Source organism: Onychostruthus taczanowskii, unplaced genomic scaffold (assembly GCF_017590055.1).
Source record: "Onychostruthus taczanowskii isolate IOZ18803 unplaced genomic scaffold, ASM1759005v1 scaffold15, whole genome shotgun sequence".
NCBI classification, from domain to species: Eukaryota; Metazoa; Chordata; class Aves; order Passeriformes; family Passeridae; genus Onychostruthus; species Onychostruthus taczanowskii.
In genome coordinates, this window is record NW_024498685.1 from 12,668,053 (window position 1) to 12,691,379 (window position 23,327).

At 39.6% G+C, this 23,327-nt stretch overlaps 1 protein-coding gene across 1 annotated transcript in view; it reads left to right on the forward strand.

Annotated features, from left to right (window-relative positions):
- PIK3C2G (phosphatidylinositol-4-phosphate 3-kinase catalytic subunit type 2 gamma) overlaps window positions 1–23,327 on the forward strand; it is a 186,195-nt gene that overhangs the window by 124,189 nt on the left and 38,679 nt on the right. The window contains 5 exon segments of the mRNA XM_041398704.1: window positions 7,259–7,415; window positions 11,665–11,774; window positions 19,158–19,350; window positions 19,918–20,039; window positions 20,261–20,308. Coding sequence (XP_041254638.1) covers window positions 7,259–7,415; window positions 11,665–11,774; window positions 19,158–19,350; window positions 19,918–20,039; window positions 20,261–20,308 — 630 coding nt within the window.

A 23,327-nucleotide genomic window follows, 5' to 3' on the forward strand; every position in this document is an offset into this window, starting at 1 on the left:
TGTGACCTTAGTGAATAAATTCTGTGCTCAGGCTGTGGCAGATCTGGGAATTGCAGTGAAATCCACCCAGATCTGCCTCCAGCGAGTTTCTGTGTTCCCATTATGAGCCTTGCCAACTTCCCTGCTCCATGGGAGGGTTCCAGATGGGTCCCTGTGGCAGCACACTGCAAAAACTGGGTCTGTCCTGGGAGCTGTGACCATGTGTGAGCTCAGCTGTCACCCGCCCTGTGACCTGTACTTGGAGGCACAGAGTTTGTGGTGCTTGGGAGTGGGGCATATGACAGGGTTCTTTCTGGATGTTAGATCATATTTTCTGATCTTTCTACAGGCAGGCTTGTTTATTAATAATGGCAGCTTTAGTAATTATTGCCTGACTTGTGACTCTTTATAGTTTAAATATTTCTTCTTTCTTGATTTGCAAATGTGTGCCGACTTGTGCAACTATTTGTTAGTTATTTGTAAACATTTGAGTAGTGATTTTGATCAACAGATAAGCACCTATGTCTTAGAAATTATACATTCCAGTGTTAAATGTGAGGATTGGTGCCACAAATCTGTTCTAGAGGTGAAAGCCATAAAGGAGATTTCCATAGTGCCCCTGGGCCACAGCAATCCTACAGGACCAGGTGGGATCAGCTCTCTGGGATTTGGACTCACCAGCTTCCACTGGCCCACAGGGAAAGGGGTTTTAGTTAAGTCACATTCCCTTGCACTCTGTACAGGCAGAGGGGCACAAAGGAGTGGCTGCTCTGACTCAATTTACAGGGGTAAACTCGATGTTAGCAGAAAAATCAAGCAGAGGCCTTAGCTTAGGTGAGGATTACAGCTTGTTTTCCCCTGTATCCATTAAACATGATTAAATCTCAATGCCACCAATTCAGTTACTGACAGGAACACATGAATCTTTCTCAATAGGACAGTCCAGTGCGTGGAATGCTGCTTTCATGGCTGATCAAAATAGTGGGTATGTTCTACACAGTGATTTGACTGAAGAGCTAACACTGAGGCTGTGATAGTAAAAAATAATATTAGCAAACTTGATACACATAAAAGAAGAATTACCCTAATGAATAAGTAAGGCCAAAATCGTGTAAGAACTGTGTACTTAAGGGATTCAGAGAATTCTTTCTAGTTTAATGTTTCTGCCTCTAAAGGTAGGCATTATATATACATATAATATAAAAATATATATTATATAAAAATATATATTATAAATATAATATAAGAAATACTGTAGGTAAAACTGCAATCAGAAATGAGGCTTCAGATTTGTAGTTTGAAATCTTTTCTTGCAGTAGATATCTCAAACAGCAGCAGAAATTGCACAATATAGAGTTAAAACCATGTAACCTATACCAGGTTATAGGTATATAGCCTAATTTAGTTTAAGAATGTAGGTAAATAAGTATTAGATACAAGTTTTAGTTGCCCAGTACATGTGGGTTACTTAAGCCAGGGATGCTCAGGGCATTCAGAAATCTTTCTGTGTTGTGGAATGAGGTCAGTACTAAATTCAGACCAGTTTACCCGAGGCTGTGTCCAGCTAAATCTTAAAACCTTCCAGGTTAATCTTCCAAGGCAGCCTGTTTCAATATTTACTTTTTCTCATAGTGAGGCTTTTTTTTATTTTTCTTTTTTTTTTTTAATGGCAAGTCAGAACTCCAGCTGGTTGAGTTCTCTCTCTTATTCTTGCCTGGACCCATCTGTTTTAAAGCCTAAAGAAAATCCCCTCTGGCCTCTTGAAAACTTCTTATCTCCTGGCTAAAGAAGCCCACATTCCTCAGGCTCTCCTCACAGGCAAGTGCCACCATGATTTTGGTGACTTACTGCAGTTTAGTGACATCTTTCAAGTTTTGGTATGAGCTAATAAATGCTAAGTGGGACACCTTTATATGTGGCATCTTTCAGTATTTTCATTAGTACCATTTGATGGGATAGAGAATGTGTTTGTTCATTTTTTTAGTAGGGGCCCTTTGTACAAGGTTTTGGTTGTGGTGAAAGTTTGGATTAGCAGTTTCTTAGAAAGGGATCTGGGAGTTTTACCACATCCAGGTATGAGTTGATAAGATATTGGATAGAAAAGCTTGAAATTTGAAGTAATCCTTTTGCTTCACTTTGCACTTCCAGGGAAAGCTTCCCCTGGAATATTTTCAACATTTTACTTTTAGAAAAATAGAGAGAAGGAGCCCAGGGAAATTACAAGGAGTCCAGAAAAAAAAAGGAATTAAAATCATTGGACATCTGAAATACAAGACTTGTGAGAAAAGGTGGAAGCAGTTGTCTACAGAAGATTGAGGAAAGACGTAGTAATAGACTGCAAATACTTTAGAGGCTGCTGTAAGGAAGATGGGATCTTCATGTTCCCTTAGGAAAGAGCAAGAATTAATAAGATGAAAGCACAGCAAGAGTTAGATTAGGCATTAGGGGAAAAAATGCTGTGAGGGGACATCCCAAAACAGAAATTTGACAGGGAGGTTGGAGAAGAAGTCTAAGATAAAAATCTTTGAGAATAGGCTAAATAAGAATGCCAGAAGCATGTTTATGATCTTGTCCTGATAAGAAGAAAAATGGAGCATCTCTTGTGGCCCAGGCATATTTCTTTGTTTGCTGGGGATGAATTGTGTTGTGTGGTTGTTCCCTGTTTCATTATTTAATATATAAAAGGAGTGCCATTGATTATGGCTTTTTACTGTGTCTACAAATGTCTATGATTACTGTGATTAAATATTTTCACTTGGCTTTAGAGAAATAAGCACTCCTGTTCATTTATTTTGTGCTCTTCAATAAGCTTTTGGCTTTTGCTGCAAAGGATGTCAGCAGTCAAGCACTCCCTAAAAGCTTTTCCTTTTTTATTGGATACATCTAAATTCCACATAGTCATGCTGAATATTATCAGTTAGTCTTGACTCAGACAAAATTATTTTAAAGCAGTCAGGGAATACATAGGGGGTTTTGCTGCTAAGCAGCTGATTTTTAAATTGCAGAGTTCTGTGTGGTTTCTCACACACTGTCCATGTGAAAACTTGGACTTGATTTATCTCATTACATTAATGAGTGTGACGTGGACTTTTCCATAAGTGCACTATTGGGAAGCTTAGATTGGATCAGAGCAAAGGTCATTTGTTGTTGGTTATCTCATGTGTTTTTTTCCTGCTTAATATAAAAACAAGTCAGTGTATCATTCTTAAATGTTCTGTACCGTGAGATTCAGAGTAGGAAGAACTAAAACCATTGTTGACCTTACAAGCTTTGTTAATCAGTTTACATCTAGTGTTTCCTATCAAGTCCTGATGCTCTTACTGGTTTTCTTGGAATGCAGCATAATTCTAGCCCACAGTGAAGTCCCAGCAGATGTTCCCATCACCCCAGACCGAGTTTATTTTTGCGTGATGATCTCTTCATTTCCTTGAGGTTTCCTTTCTTTTTTTTCCCCTCTCATGATTTGTCATCCAAACATTCATAATCTCCAGAGGAACTGCAAAACATGTTCCCATGAAAATTTTAAATCTCTAAAAGAAAAAAAAAAGGAAATAAAAAAGCAAAAAAATAATAAACCCCCCATGAGTTAGCTTGTTTCTCACTGAATGGCTTGAGTAAACTCTTCTGTCACAGCCATAGTAAAGTCTTTAAAGTCCAGGACTGTAATCAGACTCTGTCATAAACAGGAGTATTGCCTTCTTGACTGATTTCTGCTATAAAAACAAAGGGTTCATTAATCTCATCTTTCATTTAGTGGGGGGAAAAGAAAAAAGGAAAGAAAAGAGTAGGCAAGATGTGATAAGGTAGCTTTAATGATTTTGGGGGCTTTATTGGCTGTACATTTTTGGGCAATCTCAAGCCATACTAGTTCTCTCAGTGAGGCTTTTCTTTTCCAAAAATAATGGTAGCAGACATTATAATTACACACAGAGGTCTTTCAACAATGCATCAATTCCATATTTCTTTAGCGCACCATAAATAAGAGAAAAAGGCTTTTGGTCTACAGAGATAAGGTGAAAGGCTTTTACTTGGAAGTACTTCATCATAGCAGGGTTTTTTTAACTAATGCCAGGCGTTTCTTCAGTTTGATGGAGGCAGCAAGTTGTATCAATACAGATTTTAGGCCAGAGAGGGTCTTGTTTCCATTGGCTGTTACACAGCCATTGGGCATCCAACATGCATGTAAAGTATTAGAGCCTTAGCTGTGATCTTGAGGGTGCTTTGGGTAAGAAGTATTTAATGTTTGTAACTTCTAGGTAAGTTCATGTGAGCAAGCTGTGTGATAGATAAAGGTCCAGGTGAAGGCTGCTGTCACCAGGCCTTTGGATGCACTGCTCATGTTCTGAATAAAATCCAAAATGCAATGTGATCTTGGCAGCCTGCCCCAGAAAAGGTTGGCTGTTAAAGGTGTCATGATTTAAATACAGAAATTCAGAACTGCCCCAGGGGTTTGGTACATGCAACAACAGGGCACCCATTGCTTTTCTCCTTCTGGAGGCTGAACAGCCTCTATTTGCTCATGTAAATTTTACCATCATGATGGACAGTGACTGGACTTGGCTGTTTGAGATTTTGCTGGAGAATTTTCCCTTCTGGTTTAATATTATGCAAAAGAGTTTTTGTGGAAGCAGCAAGGAACATTTTGCATCTGTGCACAGATATTCATCCTGTCAATTGGTTTTCCAGAATCCTTTATGTTCTGTTCAGGGAGTAAGTATCTCTTCCCACTGAAAATTTATTTTATAATGCTATTGTGAGAAATGGCTGTGTTGTTCCTTCTACTGGGTCTTGTCTCCCATATTCTAAGTTTTTCCATATTCTAACATTTTTTTTTTTAATTTACATTGCTAAGTGTTCCCTTTGTGAATAACCAGCTTATTTTCTGGAGCTTCAGCATCCAGATTTTGCAGGGTTTACCTTGTGGGAGAGGCTCTGATAGTAAAAGACCTTAAACAGAACTGGAGAATTCTAATTCCTACATCATTTATTGCATGTTGACAAGGGAGGACTGGCCTAATGCCCTAGAACTAAATATGTGCTCAAACAAATACTGAGCCATGTAAAGATTTTTAAAAAATACTGAGAAATTTAAGAACCTGGTAAAACTGATTTCAGTCATCCCACAAGTAAAATAAACCTAATAAATAATACAAATATTAAAATATCAGTCGTGTGTTCACACAGATCCTTTAGCAACAACAGTAAGGGAAATGATTAATGTTGCAGTCATTACATTATGGGGTCATTGGCCCACAGCCCAACCCAGCAATGTTAAACACTGTATTTCTTCCAGTAAAGTAATTTCTGATTGCAGTATCTATTTTCAGCTCAAGTAGCTCAGTGTGGGAGACTTGGACTGGCTCAGAAAGGAGTATGTTTTCCTGCTGTAATTGTGTCTCAATGCAGTTGGACATCAGAAATCAAATATGAATTTTGAACAAAATGCAGCATATCTATAGTGTTAATTTTTTGATTTGGAATATTTTAGACCAAGAACAAATTTGGGGTTTAGACCTTCTCAAGATGCTAAAATGCTTTCAAATCAGGATTTATGTTGGCCTTCTGTCTACAGAAGATCAAGATGTTAACATTGATAATATTCTCTATCTCTCTTTCCTATTGGCTTCAACAAATTGAATTTCATAATTCTAATTGTATCAATTAATTTAACACTTAATATCTATTTTAAATACCACCGATAAAGAATAACATAAAAGACAAATGAATGAATGAGTGAAAGAAGGTTCTGGGCAAACCTGAACTCTCAGAAATCAGTAACAGACACAGTTTTTAGTTCTTTGAGATCTAGAGCACAAAACTACACAAAAAAAACTGTGTAACAGTCACACTTTAACATAACCCTCCAAATGTGAACTCACATCTTACATCATACAGAAAAATGTGGAGGATAAGAATTTTTATTGTGGACCTTCATCGTACCTAGAGGTACTTTGCTGGATTGAATATTTTTTTTTAAAACCCCCTAGTGGTCTGCACTGCTTGGAGGTGAAAGGCCTAGAGGTACTTTGCTGAATTGAATATTTTTTTTTTTAAAACCCCCTAGTGGTCTGCACTGCTTGGAGGTGAAAGACAACCATGGGAGATGTGGATTCAGTGCTGGCTGCCATGGAAGCCTTTCCAAACAAAAATTTGGGAAGGCCACCTGAGCTTTTGTTGTCACTTAAACTTCCAGCTGTAGCCTATAATCTCATGACAACTTGTTTTTCTTTCTGCAGTAAAGGAAGGCAGGCACTTTTATGGGAAGATGAGGAAAACTCCCAGGAAGGCTCATCTGTCTCATTTATGAATGCATCAGGAAGCAATGGGTTGACTCAGCACATGTTTGAGGTTTTAGCAAGAAATAGACATCCTGAAATTTATTTCTGCTTTTGAACTTACTAAGAACACTGAGTTTATTTAAATTTCTTTTGAATTAAGGGTTAACACACTGTATTTTGCTTTGGAATGGAGCCCTCTGACGTGTTTACATGGTTCTGTGTACACAGTTGGGATGAGTAAATGACTGCAGTAGTAGCTTTTTCTGTGTGAGGATTCAGTTTATCAGGCCTTCCTGGAACTATTGAATGATAGGATTGTTAGGAGAAACCTGGCTAATCTGTTTTCTTCTGCAATAGCATGCCATAGCCACAAACTGTGCTGGTGATAAGAAAAACAGGCAAGCCATGTTGTCAGATTCTGCACCTTATTTACCCAAGGGTGAACACAGAGTTACTGTAAGGAAAACAAGACAATGTATTTATATTCCCTTTGAACTTGAGTCAGAAATGTCTCTCCAGAATGGTGCATATTTAATGACAGCATCGTACCTTGGGGTTTTCTTCTTCTTGTTGGATTGTGGAGGTGTAGGGTTTTTTCTTAAATTCCCTTCTTGCCTAGTAGGGAGTTGATATTTATAACCCACCCTCTTTGAGAACAGCTTTTAAATATTTCAATACCAAGAAAGAACTTGTTTCCAGATTCACTTTCAGGATGGAGTCAAGAAATTAAAGCAATGAGGGTTTAAAAAGAAAAGCAAAGAAGAGCCAGAAGAAAACATTTGTTCAGTTGTTGGATTTCTCACTTGGAAACTCTTGCTGTCAAACCTGTCTCTGTCCCACTTAAAGCAATAGAGATTTCCATCCTGAGGAAGGGAGGGATGGAATAATGAGGAAGGTAATACTGAAAAACACAAATGTAAATAATGAGTTACAAATATTCACTGTCTGGCATGATTAGCTATTTTGGGTGAAATTTCTCAGGTAATTGTTCTCTTTTCCAGGGACCGAGCTCCCTTCATCTTCACATCAGAGATGGAGTACTTCATAACAGAGGGGGGAAAAAACCCACAGCGTTTCCAGGAGTTTGTGGAGCTTTGCTGTCGAGCTTATAACATAGTCAGGAAACACAGCCAGCTACTCCTGAACCTGCTAGAGATGGTAAGGAGATCGAGGTTGAAACCAAAAATCAACAAAAATCAATTTCCTCTTCCCTTTCACCACCTCTCTGCTGCCTCCAGTAGATTTGATTTGAAGATGATTTGAAGAGGTATCAGGTGCACAGGTGCTGCACTTCCTGAGCAAAGAAGCTGTTCACTTTCATTAATAATTTCTGAGAAAAGTAAAGCTAAGCTGCTTGGTGGTTTTTATTTCCATTTTATAATGCATTGGTTTTTACAAAATAGCCAAAAACTGCAGAAGAAGCTGGGTAAAAGTTTTGCATTCAGGAATTTCACTGAGCCCTTTTCCTGGGTCTTCAATTACCATCCCTGTTCATGTTTACAAGACAAAGTAAGCTAAATATTTCACAGGGTGGGTGATGTGACAGTACTTAGCAGCACTGCACTGCTGCCTTTACAATGGTAGGGTTGTACATTTCCACATCCCTTCCTAGGATGGCAAACACAGGAAAGAAAGAGCAGTGCCCATATTGACACAGGTTTTGAAATTCTTTTGTATAGATTTGTTAAGGAATTTTTATCTGTAAGTATTCCTACTGTTTCATGTGCTTGGCAAGTTCCATGTCTGATTTATGCCTCTATTTACTTGTGTGGGAAAGGTTAATGATTTTCCTCTTCATAGGTACAACAAGAATATGACATCAACTAATATTTGCTAAGATGCTTGGCTAAGATAGCAATCCAAAATTTATGTGCAGGGCCCCATGACCTAAGGGAGTGGTCTGTGCATGAAAAAGCCTACATGGCCTTATAAACAGAGCTGCTGAGATTGGGGTACAGCCAAAAACTTGCTCTGTAAACACCACTTTATCATCTCCAACTTGTGCAATGGGGGAGGGCGACAGAAAATGAAGGAATCTCTCCCCTTGCCTCTTCCATCTTGTCCATGGATTTTCATGCAGGGATTCAGTGAGAGATCCCCTAACATGGAGCAGGAAGGATTGCTCCAAATCTCTTGAACTTGCTGCTTAGTAGCCACAAAAGTGCAACAAAACTGCACTCCCATCATAAAGCACAACTTTCCTCTGGAAGCAGTGCAGGGAGAAGTTGTAGGAGACCCTGTCCAAGTTAAAGAACCTCTGGAAAGCTCAGGATCAGCCTGTTCTCATCCACAGCACCAGTCCCTGCATTTCTGAACAGGTTGCCTGAAACTTTGTGGTGCAAACAAAGCCCCATCTCCTGCCCATCTCCTTGTCCCTCTTTCTGCAAGTGGCAGAGATGATGATGCCAGATGACGCTGGGATAAGAGAGCCTGTTAGGAAAATGCTCTAAGCAGCAGCTCTGAAATAACTCTCTCTGCCTGGCCAAAGCTCAGCTTTGTCTGTATTCAGGACGTGCTGCATCATTTGTTTTTGCTGATCTTGTAGCAGAGGTAACAGAGCTGAGCTAAAAGTCAGCATCCAGATGTGTCTTAAAATTTGTCAGTGGGCTGCAGGTCAGTTGTGTTGCACTTCATAATTGAAAAATAACTGGCAGCACACTCACACCCCATCCACGAGCTCTTCATAGCAAAAGGAGTCAAACAAACAAGACCAGTTTGGGAGCACCTCGATTTTGCCAGTAATATTTGGAAAGGTGGGCCTGTTTCTGCACTTGAAGTGGGGTGTTGGTCAGAAATTGTAAAAATCAAAATGTTTCAGTTCCATGGGTCATTTCTGGAAAAAAAAGAAATAGACTGTGAAGTTCCACTTAGAATTCATTTCCATACAGAATTTCAGATGTCATCATGAAGGGGTATGATAAACTAATCACTGCTTCTTTGTATCAGTGAAAGTCTAAGATTTCTCTCCCTGTTTGGAAACCTGCATCATTAATCTTTAATTCTATTCCCACATTCTGTTTTCCCAGATGTTATTTGTAAAACATAGTTTAAAAAATTAAAATAAGACTAAAAAACAGTACATCACACTGAATGTACAGAATAGTAAACTGTACCCTGGGTGATCAGTGACAATTAGTGGTTTAGAGCAAATATGATTATGAACAAATTAAGGAATTTTTGGCCCAGTTTGGGAATAAATGTTATTTCTTGGTGGTGAGTAGCATGTTTCTAAAGCTGTACTGACGTTTGCTACTGGGACTAAGAAATAATCCATGAAGTTTCCATCACTTTCAAAAGCAGAAACATCTGTGGGAGACCCAAGAGTCTGCTGACAGAGTTCAGCTGTGTAAGTGCCTGTAGTTCATCAGCTTTGCTCTCATTAAAGATTTGATGTGAACTCTTACAAAGAGGGCGATGGCAGGACACAAACACCTTCTGACTACTTTAAAGAAATGCAAACTCCATGACTGTAATAAAGATTTTTTTTCATATAGAAAGTTAGTAAAGGGACTTTATCACTCCCTTTTCTGATGAAGGGCAAGGAACTTAATTTGCAACAATATGCATACTGTAATAAAGATTTTTTCATATAGAAAGTTATTAAAAGGGACTTTATCACTCCCTTTTCTGATGAAGGGCAAGGAACTTAATTTGCAACAATATGCAACAATTTTTATTTTTATTTTTTTTTAATCCAAAGGGGGCAGAAGTTGTTCTCATCTTTTATAAATGGGTTAAAGGCATATGATAAATAGCACTATGTGTCCTTCAGTGCTGAATATTGTTATTGTCCCTGCTGTCAATCCACTTTAATTCACCTCATTGAGCTTTCTGTCTCTCTGTTCCTTGCCAGTCAAAACTCTGTGAAGACAACAATCTAACTGTCCAGTGGTAGCTTGGAACGGGTTGAGGAAGATTTTCCTCATAATGCCAAAAAGAAAAAGTACAAATGTTGAGAATGTTTGAAGGAATAACCTTAAAATAAAATAAATTCTTCCTTTTTTCTTTGCTCTTACTTAAAAAACTCAGTGGGTCTTTCTGTCTGAGCTAGACATAAATGTCAGTGGAAAATACACAGTAGTGGCTGCAAATTCAGATACATTTCCATCTGAGCAATCTAAAGGAGTGATGTTTTTCTGCATTACACACAAAAAAAAATCACTCCCAACTTGCTGTGATTGCAGAGAAAAATCAGTAGGTTTTGAAGGGAGTAAATTTTATTGTTGTTGTTGACATTTGTAAATGCCTGGAGAGAGCTGCATGAGCAATTGGACACACTGAGCTGTCTAATCTCCTCAAGTTTTTGCTTTACAAGGGGAATATTGGTATTATTTGGGTTTTGAATTTAATCTGGCTGACTAACTAGAACAGCTCTGTCCCTCATCCATGGAGAATGATACCTGCTCCAGAGGGCAGCTCTCACTGCCCACTCAGGGCTCCTGCCATGAATCAGGGTCTGAAGAAGCTCTTCTCCTCCTGATGCCTTGGGAAGGCTGTCCTACAACAGAGACTAGACAGAGCTAAAGCATAAAGTAGGGATTTATTAAGAGGCCTCAAAGAGATCTACCTTGGACAGCATAACCTAAACTGGCCACAAAATGGACAGCTGGTAACAGGGTCTCTCCCTGGGATCAGCTCTGCTCCAGGCGCACATTGCAGTTCAGTGTCCAATTCCAGCTCAGCCCCTGCACTCCCATCCTGCTTGTTTTTCTCTCTGCAGCCCACGGGGTTTGTGCTCTTGGGCTGAGATTTGGATCATTTGTCCTTGGTGCCCAGCTGGAGCAGGAATTGTTTTGTCTCCCTGCTCTGTGCACAGAGCTCACCATCCTCTAATGTGAAGCCCAGACCCACACATTAAAGCAGCACAGAATCTGAAAAATATAAAAGCTAAACCTGAGGCATCACTCCTCTGACTGTAAAGGGAGTGAATCTGTGATCCCTTTGCAGGAGGAGCCCTGCAGTGCTGGTGGAACCAGGAGTTACAAATGAGAGGGTGATGTTGTGCTAAATTGAATTAGGGCTAAGGCAACCACAGAAATGTGGTTACTGTTGTTCAGGTGGCTGAATTTGGTCACCTTCCCTTTATCTCCATTAGAAGGATCTGAAGGAGGCTTAGCCATGCACACCTTGAGGTTATGGTGTCAGAAGAGAAAATAAATAACTGCAATGGATCGTTGATTCTGACCCACGCCTCCTTCAGGTGCCTCAGTGTGAAGGTTTACAATGCAGTACATTCATTTTATTATTCCAGGCATTGTTCTAGCATCAGAACCACCTTTCAGATCAGCAAAACTGCTTTACAAGACTGTTTTGGTGTAAAACCTTTCTTCTCTCACTTAGGCCTGTTTCATTTGAATTTCTTTTCAATAGAACAGTGGACTAATGATCTAATATTATTTACATTTAGATGCTGCATGCAGGATTGCCCGAGCTGAACAGCACCCAGGATCTGAAATATGTGTATGATAACCTCCGTCCTCAGGACTCAGATCTCCAGGCTACAAGCTACTTTACAAGGTAAAACCAGAATATTTCCCAGGAATCTTGTCTTCTTTAGGCATGGAGCAATTTTTTCTTCTCTGTTAAGAAGCTTAATCAGGGAAATTGCAGAAAACGGCAATTTGTCTTCACATATTTGCTTTTAAAAAGTCATTCCTTATGCATGTTGTAACCAATTTCCTCAAATTTCTGGAAGAAACAGTTGTGCATTTGTGGTGCACTTGTAACAAGTCACTTACTCAGTGCCTAGAGATTTCTCAGGCTTTCATGGTGAAACCATCCTGATTTGTATCTAGTGTTTTCTCTGTTTTTAAATGCAGCAGCTACATGCAAATGGATTTAGACTGCTTAAAGGAGTTCCACCTGTTAATGGTCTGAATGAGAGCCTTCAATTTCTGCATTTTACTCCTTTTTCTCTTCCTCCTTTGACCTTCTGTGTTGCCTCAGAGAAGTTGCTTTCCCCCTGCTAGCCGTCATTTCTCCATCTGCAAATCAGTGCTGGTTCTTGCTTTTAAACAATGCACAGATCAATCACAAAAAAGCCTTGTGTGTGAATATAGATATATTTAAAGCTTCACTTGTGTTAGGATAATGAAACCTCTCACCTTTTCATGATAATAGCTGGGGATTAATGAGGAGGAGTTGCAGCTGGTGTGCATAGGGTCAGTCCAAGACCCTCAGTCCTGATCTTTCAGATCAGGACTCTGCACCAAGAACTTGTCAAACAAAACTATTGTTCCATGACTTTACACACTGCATAGCACTAAGTTCCTTTTCCTGTAGCACTTGCTTTTTTCATATGCTTTCGCTCCTGCCCCTTAGCAAGATTGTTATATTTTAAAATTTAATTACAGCTTCACATTTACCATCAACTCCTACCTTATCCTTTCTTTTAAAATTTAATCTATTCCCAAATTACAGGCTTAAATTTCCACTTCAAATAGGAAACATTCAGTTTCTAATTAAACTGTAGAAATCTTGATTCTGTCAACTAGTTCAGGAGGTGGTGTCTGTCTCTTGTGGGTAAAATAACCAGTTTGTTTTGTTAGTGAAAAGGGGCTGGGATACACAAAGCAAGCAGGAAAATCAGAGTGTTCAGAGTGGAAATGGCATCAGTGGCATGCAAAGCTCAGAGCTGGTGCCCCTCTGGAGATGGAAAGGACCAGCTTCCAGCTGGGTCAGTTATGGCTGGGGTTGGCATCACTGCAGCCTTGCTTAAGGAAGAGTCAGGATGAAGGCTTGGATCAGGGCAGAGCTGGATCTCCACACGCTTCTTTTTTTGGAGTTAAGGACTTCAGGGTGGGAATTCAGTGCAGCCTTCCTCAGCCAAAGCATGTGGAGTAAGGCCATAAAGTGACATGAGAAAAGAACATTTTCAGAATCATTTCAGAAAGGAACAAGTCTGGACCAGACCCATACTGATAGTGTGAAACTGAGCCTTGAAGTGAATCTTATTCCATACTAACATTTTAAAAAAGAATATGGATTTTGGGAGAGTTGGTGTGCTTTGTTGCCTGGTAGAGGTTTGTGTTAGGCTTAGGAAATCCTGTTCAGCTCTCAGATACTATAGGTAGGGCTCAGAAGCCAGAATGTCCTTCTTCCCCTGAGATTTCTTTTTAGGGATGGTGTTAAGGAAATGAAGGAAATTCCACTCAATTCCAACAAATTAGCTGTGCTGTGGGCTCTGTTCTTATTTGAAACTGCATTTTCTCCTAAAATGCATCCTATGAACTCCAGAGCTATTGTTCCAATTTCCTTCAAGATGCTGAAGCTTTGTTATTGTCCACCATTGCATCAAGTAGAAAAGACAGATTTTGCTTGAGTGCATATTTTATTCATTAATATTCCTTGGATATGTTTCTATTATATATGCTCATTTGCAAGAAGAAAATCCCTTTACATTAGTTCATTAATTTCCATGGATCTCATTTCTCATTCTTTTTTTCTTTATTCTACTTTCTATTCATTTGAACATTATTTCTATAAATTCAAAAAATGTATTAACATTTCAACATGTTTGAACAAGGGGATGATATCAGGCCTCATGTCTAGCAGGATTTTAACTTCTGAAAATTGTATGCAGGCATTTTTCAAAATAAAGACTTTGGGATTGCCTGATACCCAGATCCATGCAGAGACTGCCCCTCTGTAAAAACACTTTCCAACCTGGCTTCAGGAATATAAATATACTGAGATTTTTGTGAGCTTTGTATTACCTACAACATCTTTATTCCTTATCTCCTTCTTACACAAAATATTGAGAGGATAAAAAGTCCAGTTACATACTTTTCATGGTCAATCTCTGGCTTATTCCTGTATCTATTTTTCAAACTGCCCTTAGAAAGACAAGGAAATTGGAAGTTCTGATTATTAGCACAACTTCTAGTAGTTCTCAAATCCTTTGCAATTTGTAGCTCCTTTTTCTCTATAATTGCTTCCAAAAACACTTCATTGTCTTTTAAAGCTCTTTTCTAGACAGGAAAAGTTGGAACGTTAAACGTTGCCAACAGAAAGGTGTTTCTTGTTTTAAGTACAAGGTAGTTAATGTAATCTTTCAGATTCAATCCCATAACGTGTCTACAGAAAATCCCAGTCTTCTTCTAGCGAAAACAGGAGAACAGTATTCCTCTGTATTTCTGTAGAAATGGGCTGCTTTCAGCAATTGTCTGAGTTTGGTTTAGCAATAACACTGACACTGGCCCTAGTGTTGTTTAGAAACAGCATGAAATGATGGATGATGCCACAAGAGCTCCTGGCAGAACAATGTTGATTTGTTCTTTGCCGTCACCTCTTTGGCCAGCAGAGCAGCTGTGTCGGGGTTTGCACTGTAATGTACTGACCCCATTCAGGCTCCTAAAACATTCTGTGCTTTACTGAATTCCTTTGGTCTCGTTCTTGATTTAAGTCGTGTGCAAGAGGCTGTGGTGTCATTTGTGTGCAGCTCTCCCCACATGGGGTCAGTCCCCTGTTACGAGCCGATGAGCAGCAGCGTCCAGCCTCGCCGCCCTCTGCAAGGTCACACCCTCACTTGGTGGATAAACAATGTACCAATTGAGAGTTAAACAAGAGTTTCTGTGTTTCCTTGGCAGTCCTGTGCACCTACTGCCAAGTGAAACATCGTTGTCTCTCCAGCATCTGCCCTGAACTCAGTTTGATCCTTGAAACTCGATTTGATCCTTACCCCTCCCTCCTTTCCTCCTCCCCTGACAGCACAGTTTTATCAGAAGCTGGAAACCCGTCTTACCTCTGGATATAAATTTCCTCTATGGTTTTCTGCAGATGTCTTCAAATGTCAGCATGGTGTGGCAGGCTGCCTGACATTTTTAATGTGCCTGCACAGGGATGTGTATTTAAAATTGGTTTTAAGAGCATAAAGTTAGACTAATGCAATGAATGGAGTTGATTTCAATTGGTTGCAGCATGCAATCTAACCCCCTCACAGAAACCCATGAATAAGAGATGCAGGACAATTACCAGGGAAGCACAGTGCATATCTTCAGCAGCCTGATGGAGAGGGGTGCTGCTTGGGCCAGCTGCTTTGTTTATTTGTTAATGGACTCATTTTTTAGGTACCTGTCGCTGCTCAGGTCAAGCATATCCACTCCAAGCCACAAATGCCAGCACCTTCAAGCTGGACAATCCACAGTAACTCCTTTCAAAACATGGTGCTGACCTCAAACTGGTCAGTCAGCTCTGTTTCTCAGGTGGCTGAGGGTATTTCAGAAAGAAATTTTCTCAAAAAGTCAAAACACAGTGAAAGTTGGTGGCATCTGAAAGGGAATGGACCAAATTACAACACTAAACTTTACTTCAGTGACGTTCAGGTAGTTTGTAAAGATTGTGGTGTATGTGCCCCAGAGGAACAGGAGGCAGACTTCCTCCTTGAATTTATGTTTTTTGAGGGATTTGTACTATAAAAGGTCTGTTGCTGAAAGCACTAATATTCTGGAAAACTCTATTAATATGGGAGCGTATTATTCAACTTGTTTTGAAATGAAGCTTGGTAAAATCGTGGATGGAAATGTAGAATATAGATGAAACACCATTCATTAACATCTGAGAATCCCATGAAAATAAGTTTTGCTCACTATACTCTAAATTATTTTCAGGCCTAGGTGGAAATGAGAAGCAGGATAGCATCAAGAAAGATAAAGAAATATCCACCAAGGCTAAAATCTTAATAACTAAGCAGTAATGATGGTTATATGTGCTGTGTATAAAGGCTGGTGTGTCCTGAAAAATCTGAGCACCAGCCCTCACAATACCTGTCCCATAAGGAATGTCTGCTTCCTAAAACTAAAGTGGCAAACTACCACTAGTCACTTGTGAAAATATCAGCCAAACTTTTCATCCATCCCCTTTTACACAAGCAGCCAGCCAGTCTGTTCATGTTTTACCTGATACTGTAATTTGACAGCTCTGTAGAAAGAAAGAAGCCAAATCTGAAATTCAAAGTCAGTTCAGCAGGTGGAAAGCAGAAAGTCATTACTTTCCAATAATCCCAGATTTTTAACTTTCTTTTCTGAGAAGTAGGTCAGACACCAATCTGCATGGTAAGCAGTTATTGTCATGTGGAAAATAGCATTTTTCTCCCTAAAAACTCTGTTGGCAACATTTGGATTCTCTGCTAATATTATTCTAGTTAATGACTGTTTCCAGTTTTCTTCTGATTAACCTGGGCTTTTAATACCCTTTGTACTGTTCACTTTGTTTAGCAATCTCTAGAGCATCAGGCACTAATTTCCTATGCAGCCTGGGCTACCAGAGCTCTCAAATAAATAAGAAACTTTTTGTCATCTTTGTGAAGGCAGAGCTTTGGGCGCAGGCAAAGGTGGTAATGGCCAGGGAGCAAGAGGAGGATTTTTACAGAGAATACCCATGACCTTACTGCTTTCAGCTGTTGCTAAGCTTAATGTGGCTAGAGAAAAGGAGGTGTATGGGGATCTGGGAGAGTTCAAGGAGAAACTTCCACCACTGGTCCTCGGGATGAACTTTAAAAATGCCAGCAGAAAGGGGAATCGAGTACCACAATGTGATAAACTGGGTCACTGAACTGATCCAGGCCAAAAATAAACTGCAGAATCTCAAAATGATAAGACACATGGGTTTGATATACCCCATTGCTCCATATTTAGTTAGGAACCAGCTTTTGGGGAAAAAGGGTTTCCTGAAGCAAACTTGCCCTTGCAAGAAAATGCAGAGAGCCACAAGCAGAGTTGTTCCACCTTGCTGGGGAGACACAGAATAGCAAAGAGGCCTTGAATTCTTAGTTGATTACATGTAATAAGGTTTGCTTAATGTTTTCCATCCTAGCAAAGAGGACTGCATGCAGGCAAAACAGGGAGGATGAGAAAACAACTCATACTTCTGTTCTTATTTGATTTTAGATGTAATCATTTCAAATAACTCTCAGAAAAAATCTGCAACGATGACAACACGAGGCTCTGGTTTAGATCTAAAGTATGTGATTAGCAATCTGGGTTTTAAAAGTATTTTAGAAGCCTAATGGCCCCATGGAAGGAATAGTGCTAGTGTGATATGTAGTGATGATGTCTGAATTAGTAGTAATTTACAAGCTGAGGCCTGCTTTATGTAAATTAAAATGCAGTGTGTTTAGCTGCAAAGTTATTGTGCCTCTTTTGCTAATGTGGCAAATTCCCTAACTGCTGTGCCATAATATGGCCAGTTACAGACTCTATAACCTAATGCCTCAGTGATTTAGGAAGTGTTTAAACTGCACATTAAATTAAACACATAGGAGTTGAAAAGGAAGAGTTCACCCCTGATGCAGCCTGGTTAATCATCACTGAATTGGTTCTGTACTAATATTTTGAAATGGGATTTGTTTTCTTGATTTCCATCAGAATATTAATTTGTTTAATTTATTAAATAGTTTGTGTCTGTTTCTGAAGAAAATAACTAATAATTAAGATAATTAAGCAAATCAGTTCTGAGGTACCTTTCCTTGTATTACATTAAGAAGAACATATACATCTTTCCTCAGTTTACTATGCCTAATTAGTGTACGATAAATTCACTCTATTTTGAATAAAATCTGAATTTCAGGAGGGTGAGCTGGGGAGATGCCTGTAGGTAGAATATTCCTTATTCTTTCTGGTTTAGTTTCATCATCTGTGAAGCTGCAGACTTTAGCCAGAGCATCTGAGATCATGGAAATTAGGCTAATGCAATGAATGGTCTTGATTTCAAATGATTGCACTACGCATTCCAATCCACTCACAGAAACCCATGAATAAAAATCTAATCTGAAATGACAGGTGGAGTGTTTGCTCAGCTTTGAACAAGACATGATGAAAGTGGTTAAGGATGTTGTCAGCCCTTGTAACCTTGTTAGAGATAATCCAAAACTGGGAGACACAAAAAAAAAAAAAAAAAAAAGAAGAAAAAGACAACACAGCAACCCTCTGACAATTTGGTAGAAGGTTTGCTGCCATATAATTTGAAATTAATGGGTTGTTGTTTTATAACATCAGAACAGATATAAGTTATCTTCAGAGAGCTGTAGAAATAAGCAGGAAAACAAAAAAAAAAAAATACCATCAGGAGTTAATAGGTCTTAAAATTCAATTAGCAATTGAATTCAAGAGAGCAAGTGTTTTCTAAAGAGTACTGCATCTCACTCTTCAAAGACCTGTGATTATCTTGTAGTGTTATTTCTCAAGTCGAGTTCACTCTCACATTTGCAGTACATATCTTCATGTTTATCTAGGGGTTTTTTTAATCTATTGTGTCTTTTCTGATGAAAGATCTCAAAACTCTAGGCAATCAAAGCAGTGTTCTGGCTCCCCTTGCACAGGGATGAGATGGAGTGAGATACCAGGAGAAAATTTCTCTTTTTTTTTTTTTCTTTTAAATTCATCTTAAGCAGTTCCACAGGGATAGAGCTTTTAAGAGCTAGGTAGAGGATTTAGCAACACATCATGCTCAGCTAAATCACAAATTGAATCCAAGAGCCTTGTTCAAACACGTGTAAGCCCATGTGAGGTTAGTGTAACCAAAAATAAATATAATCATAACTAGTGCCTCCTCTCCTGCTCAGCACAATGAGCACGTGCTCTTCAACCCTGGGACTCCTCAGAACACACATGGAAGTGTTCTGCTTGTCCCTGATGTCTGAAAGAAGTCCAGCTCGTGAGGAATAGCTGCTCCAAGCTAAGCCTTGAGGCAGGTTGTGGGAAGAACGCTCCTTTGAGCAGTAGAGCTCAGGGGCTGGATGTGCTGCAGTGCAAATAGCAGTGACTGGTGTGTGGGGGTATGTGAGGTAGGCTTTAGAATCTGGGATTTTTTTGGACTTGGATCCATAAAAAGAGGGGTCAAGGAGTGGAAGCAAAAAAAAAAAAAAATCATAAATAGCGCCTCTTCTGTTTGCTCCTTCTTCAGGAAAATAAAGGAAAGTTTGGAGTGCTTTCCTGTTAAACTCAACAACTTGATCCACACGCTTGTGCAGATGTCAGTGGGGAGCTCTGCAAAGCCCCCAGCTGCAGAGACTGTCCCCCAGGAATGGATGATGCTGGACACAGAGAGGTCAATCTCCAGGGCCACCATTCTGGGATTCAGCAGAAAGCCTGACCCCGTAAGTATTTTCTTCTTTGCTTGCCCTCATTTGCCTGGATCTTTAATGACACTTTCAAGAAGTGATGCACTCTGCCTCTGCCTTTATAGAAGATGTGCTTGTGCTCCATTAAAAGCATCATGGGATGAATAGTGGTGCCATAAGCAGTGAGCTTCCAGAGAGCAAAAGCACCAGGCAGACAGATATTTGCAGGGAGCCATTAAGGAGAACAGTTCATTCCCTATAGTGAAAAATAAATCAAGAGCTAATTAAAGCATCCAGAAGGAAAGCATGGCACAAAATTAGGAAGCCTAATAGAAATTGGAGGCTGTTATATGATGCTTTAATGGTGCACTATTACTTTTCACACACTGCAGTGATCTTTCAGTGTTTGAGTTGTATGCTACCCAGACAAGTTTCTCTTCCCGTGCAGCAAAGACTGTGAATTACAAACTGAATTCTCTGGCACTTGGCACTACATTAAAGGAAGGTTTTTCTTTGTTGAAATCACCCTATATATTTTCTTGTACTTTTTTTTTAATTTGTCTCTGATCATTTCTCTTTGCCTCTCGTTTTTCCCCAACACAGGTATACCTCATCCAGGTGGTGCAGACCTGCAACGTGGTCACCTTTGTGGAAAAATCATTCCACCAGTTCTCAGAACTTCACAGCCATCTCCAGAAGCAATTCCCATCTCACGCCCTCCCAGAGTAAGGCAGCATAATAGTCAATGTTATTGTGCTGTTAAGTGGTTCTGTCTTCTGTGCTCAGATAAATCTGTGAGAATATTCACAGCAGATATATTTTTAGAAACACAAAGGCAGAGTGACATATTCTATCAAGCCTCCTATTCAGCCCCAGAAGAAACTGAATCACAGACCATTGTGGCAGTCTAAGTTTTAGATTTTATTGTTCCTTTTTTTAATGGGAGAAAAGGGGAACAGCTTGGGTCTGACAAAAGTATTCCTGAAATTAAAGGGTAAGTGGCGTTGACTTAATTAAAAGCACTTTTAATAGTTTTTTACTTCATGATGTTTGTCAAGACTTACAGCAAGATCCATCTGTTAAAGCAGTGTAGGGATGTTCACCGTGGGTCAGAACAGAAATCTCTGACTCTAGCACCATGATGAACATTTTTACAACATTTTCCCAGCTGAGAAATACACAATAATCTTATGTACTGTCCTTCCCCCAAGCCCAATACTTTGTGCCTCGCATAATTCGGTTTAAATCCTTTGAAAAATCTGCTGTCATCAGTTGCAATAATTCTGAATATTACCTTCTATCCATATGCATGTCCATTCCTGCTTTGCATTTTCTCAATGTTATGTCTTTACAGTTTCCTGGGGTAGTGAGTCCCATGGTTTATTTCTGTCTTACATAAACCAGCTTTGCCTTATGTAATGATTGTCCATGGCTTTAGAAATACAAGTGTTTTTTTCTACATATATGTCTCATATACTTTGTGCATCCACCAGTGAGTACAAAGTTGACCTCTCTTGGACTGTGTTTCTCTTTTACCTGGTACAAGCCCCTCTTCAAGCTCAATCTACAAAAAACCCATAAATCTGGCCTAAAATACAAGCAGCTTACTTGAACCAAGCTGAGATCCAAGGGATAGGCTTGAAAAAGAGAAAGGTCTTTAGATTTGACATGAAGTAAATAGCCACAAACAACATGGTTTGAACTTAAAATCCACAAATTTCAGATCCAAGCTTCATATTCCCCCGAGCTCATGAGAAGCATTCTGAAAAAATGGCTTAAGGTTAGTTAATTCTAGAGAATCTGTCTCCTGCCGGAGGGGATTTTATTGACTCCAATTTGATTCATTATGGCTTTCTCACATGAACTGGTTTGCAGCAGCTGGTGAGAATTGAAATTTCTCTAAACAAATACTGAAATTGCTTGAATCATGGTTTTGATTTGGAGATACTTGCAGGCTAACTATTGGGTTGTAAAACAAAATATTTAACAAGTACCTGTTTATGAATTTTTCCTGTGGTGAGCAGAGCCCTTTGAAAAGAAAATACATTTCTCTTCAGAAAGGCATAAACCTCAGAAACCCTGTAGTGGATTTCAAAAATAGTACTAGTCATTTTTCAGATAAATCTACCTCTGATAAAATCCTTTGCAACATTTTCACAGTTAAAGAGCACTTCAGAACTCACAGAGGGTAAATCTGCATATACTGAAGCTGTCTCTAGGAGCTCCAGTGCTTTATTGCCATAATTCAGTCCCAGCAGTATCCTGTCACTGCAGGATCTTTCCCCAATATTGTTAAAACAATTCATTTTGTGATTTTTTTGATAAGCTCGTTTTTTAATATTAAAATTTTGTGTTGTGTTCTAACAGAACTTCATTAATTTGAGGTTTTTCATGTGTCCCAGATTTTATTCCAATAATAAAAACCTAATTATTTCTTTATAGGAAGTTATTACTGAAACTGCCATGCCATATCAGACCATTAGTCTGCCTGTGTGTTACAAAGCTCCAGCTCTGGCTGATGCCAGATGCTTCAAAGGAAGGAAAAAGCCTCGTTCCACAATGTAATCACAAAATCAGTTTAAAAGTGTCGGATTAAAAAATTCAAATGTTTAATATTGCTAGAATAATTGGAACTGCTAACAGAAAGGACTTGGTTTCTGCTTTGTAATGGTTCTGTGGAATTGTACATATTCATGTCTCATTAGGAGAAAACAATGAAATGTGAGAGTGCTTCATACAAGTGCTAAATACTGAGTGTATTGTAAGAAACAAATGGCAAAAGCTCAGAGCTCCCAGAATCTGAAATTTTGCTGTTGACATGGATTCGTTCAGCCCACATTTAAAGGTTAGAAACACAGCTGCCCTAAGCAAGCCCTTGCACTCTAGCACCATCCTTCTCTTTTGATTTCTGAGAGGGTATTAATTGTGTTTAATTATTGTTTTGTAAAGTGCCAACAATCTTTTCACCCAACAAAAGAGGTAGGTGACATAACTTACACACAGAACAAAGTTCAGACAAGTAGGAAATGCAATGTTCTGTGTAGGACGTTTGCACATGGTGCAAGTTTATATTTTTCTGATCCATTTCAAGTAGATGCCAAGTGTCAGGTTGGAAAGTTCCCCTTTTCTAACACACCCACAAGGGCAAGGCCACTGATAGCACAGCCACGACCCATCAAAGGCAAGAAGGGCTTTAAAAGAAGGGTTCAGTGCCACCACAAGGTTGACATTGTGCTTCACTCCAGCAGTCACTGGGGCTATCAATCTGCAGCTTCTCTGTCCTCTGTGTGGCCGCTGTGCTCTGGATGCATCTTCTGAGGGGCTGCACTTGCCAGCCAGAGCCCTCTCTTTGTGTTACACAGAGCAATTCATTTTAAGCTGCTTCCAAACTGTTCTCCTCTCCCACCCCTTGAAAGAAGCCTCTGTGTTCCAGATGACCTGGGCTCTATTTTTATCCGTGCTGTTCACATGTGTCATGAGCCAGGGTCGTGTCACTTTCCCCTCCTCATTTTGTGTCCTGCCACTGGGATTTTATGAGGGAAGAGTCACCTCTTTCTACCCTAACTGAGCCCTGATCCTCCAGTGCCAGGGGCAGGGACCATCAGAAGTTCATCCATACATGCAGCACGCTGATGTCATCCTGCTGGTTTAATCCCAGGCTAAGTCACACCAGAGCTGAGTTTTTCCCTACAGGATTTTGCAGCTGCCTTCCTAAAGGCTGGCCAAGTGTATCACAAACTAGACAGGTGCTTTGTCTGAACCCTTCAGACACCTGTGGAGATCTGCTGGATAAAAAAGTTCATAGCTGTGATGCCTCAGGTTTTAGCTTTTATACTTTTGATTCTGTGCTGCTTTAGGGTCTGGGCTTCATATTATGGGATGGGGAGCTCTGTGCACAGAGCAGGGAGACAAAACAATTCCTGCTCCAGCTGGGCACCAAGGACAAATGATCCAAATCTCAGCCCAGGAGCACAAACCCCGTGGGCTGCAGAGAGAAAAACAAGCAGGATGGG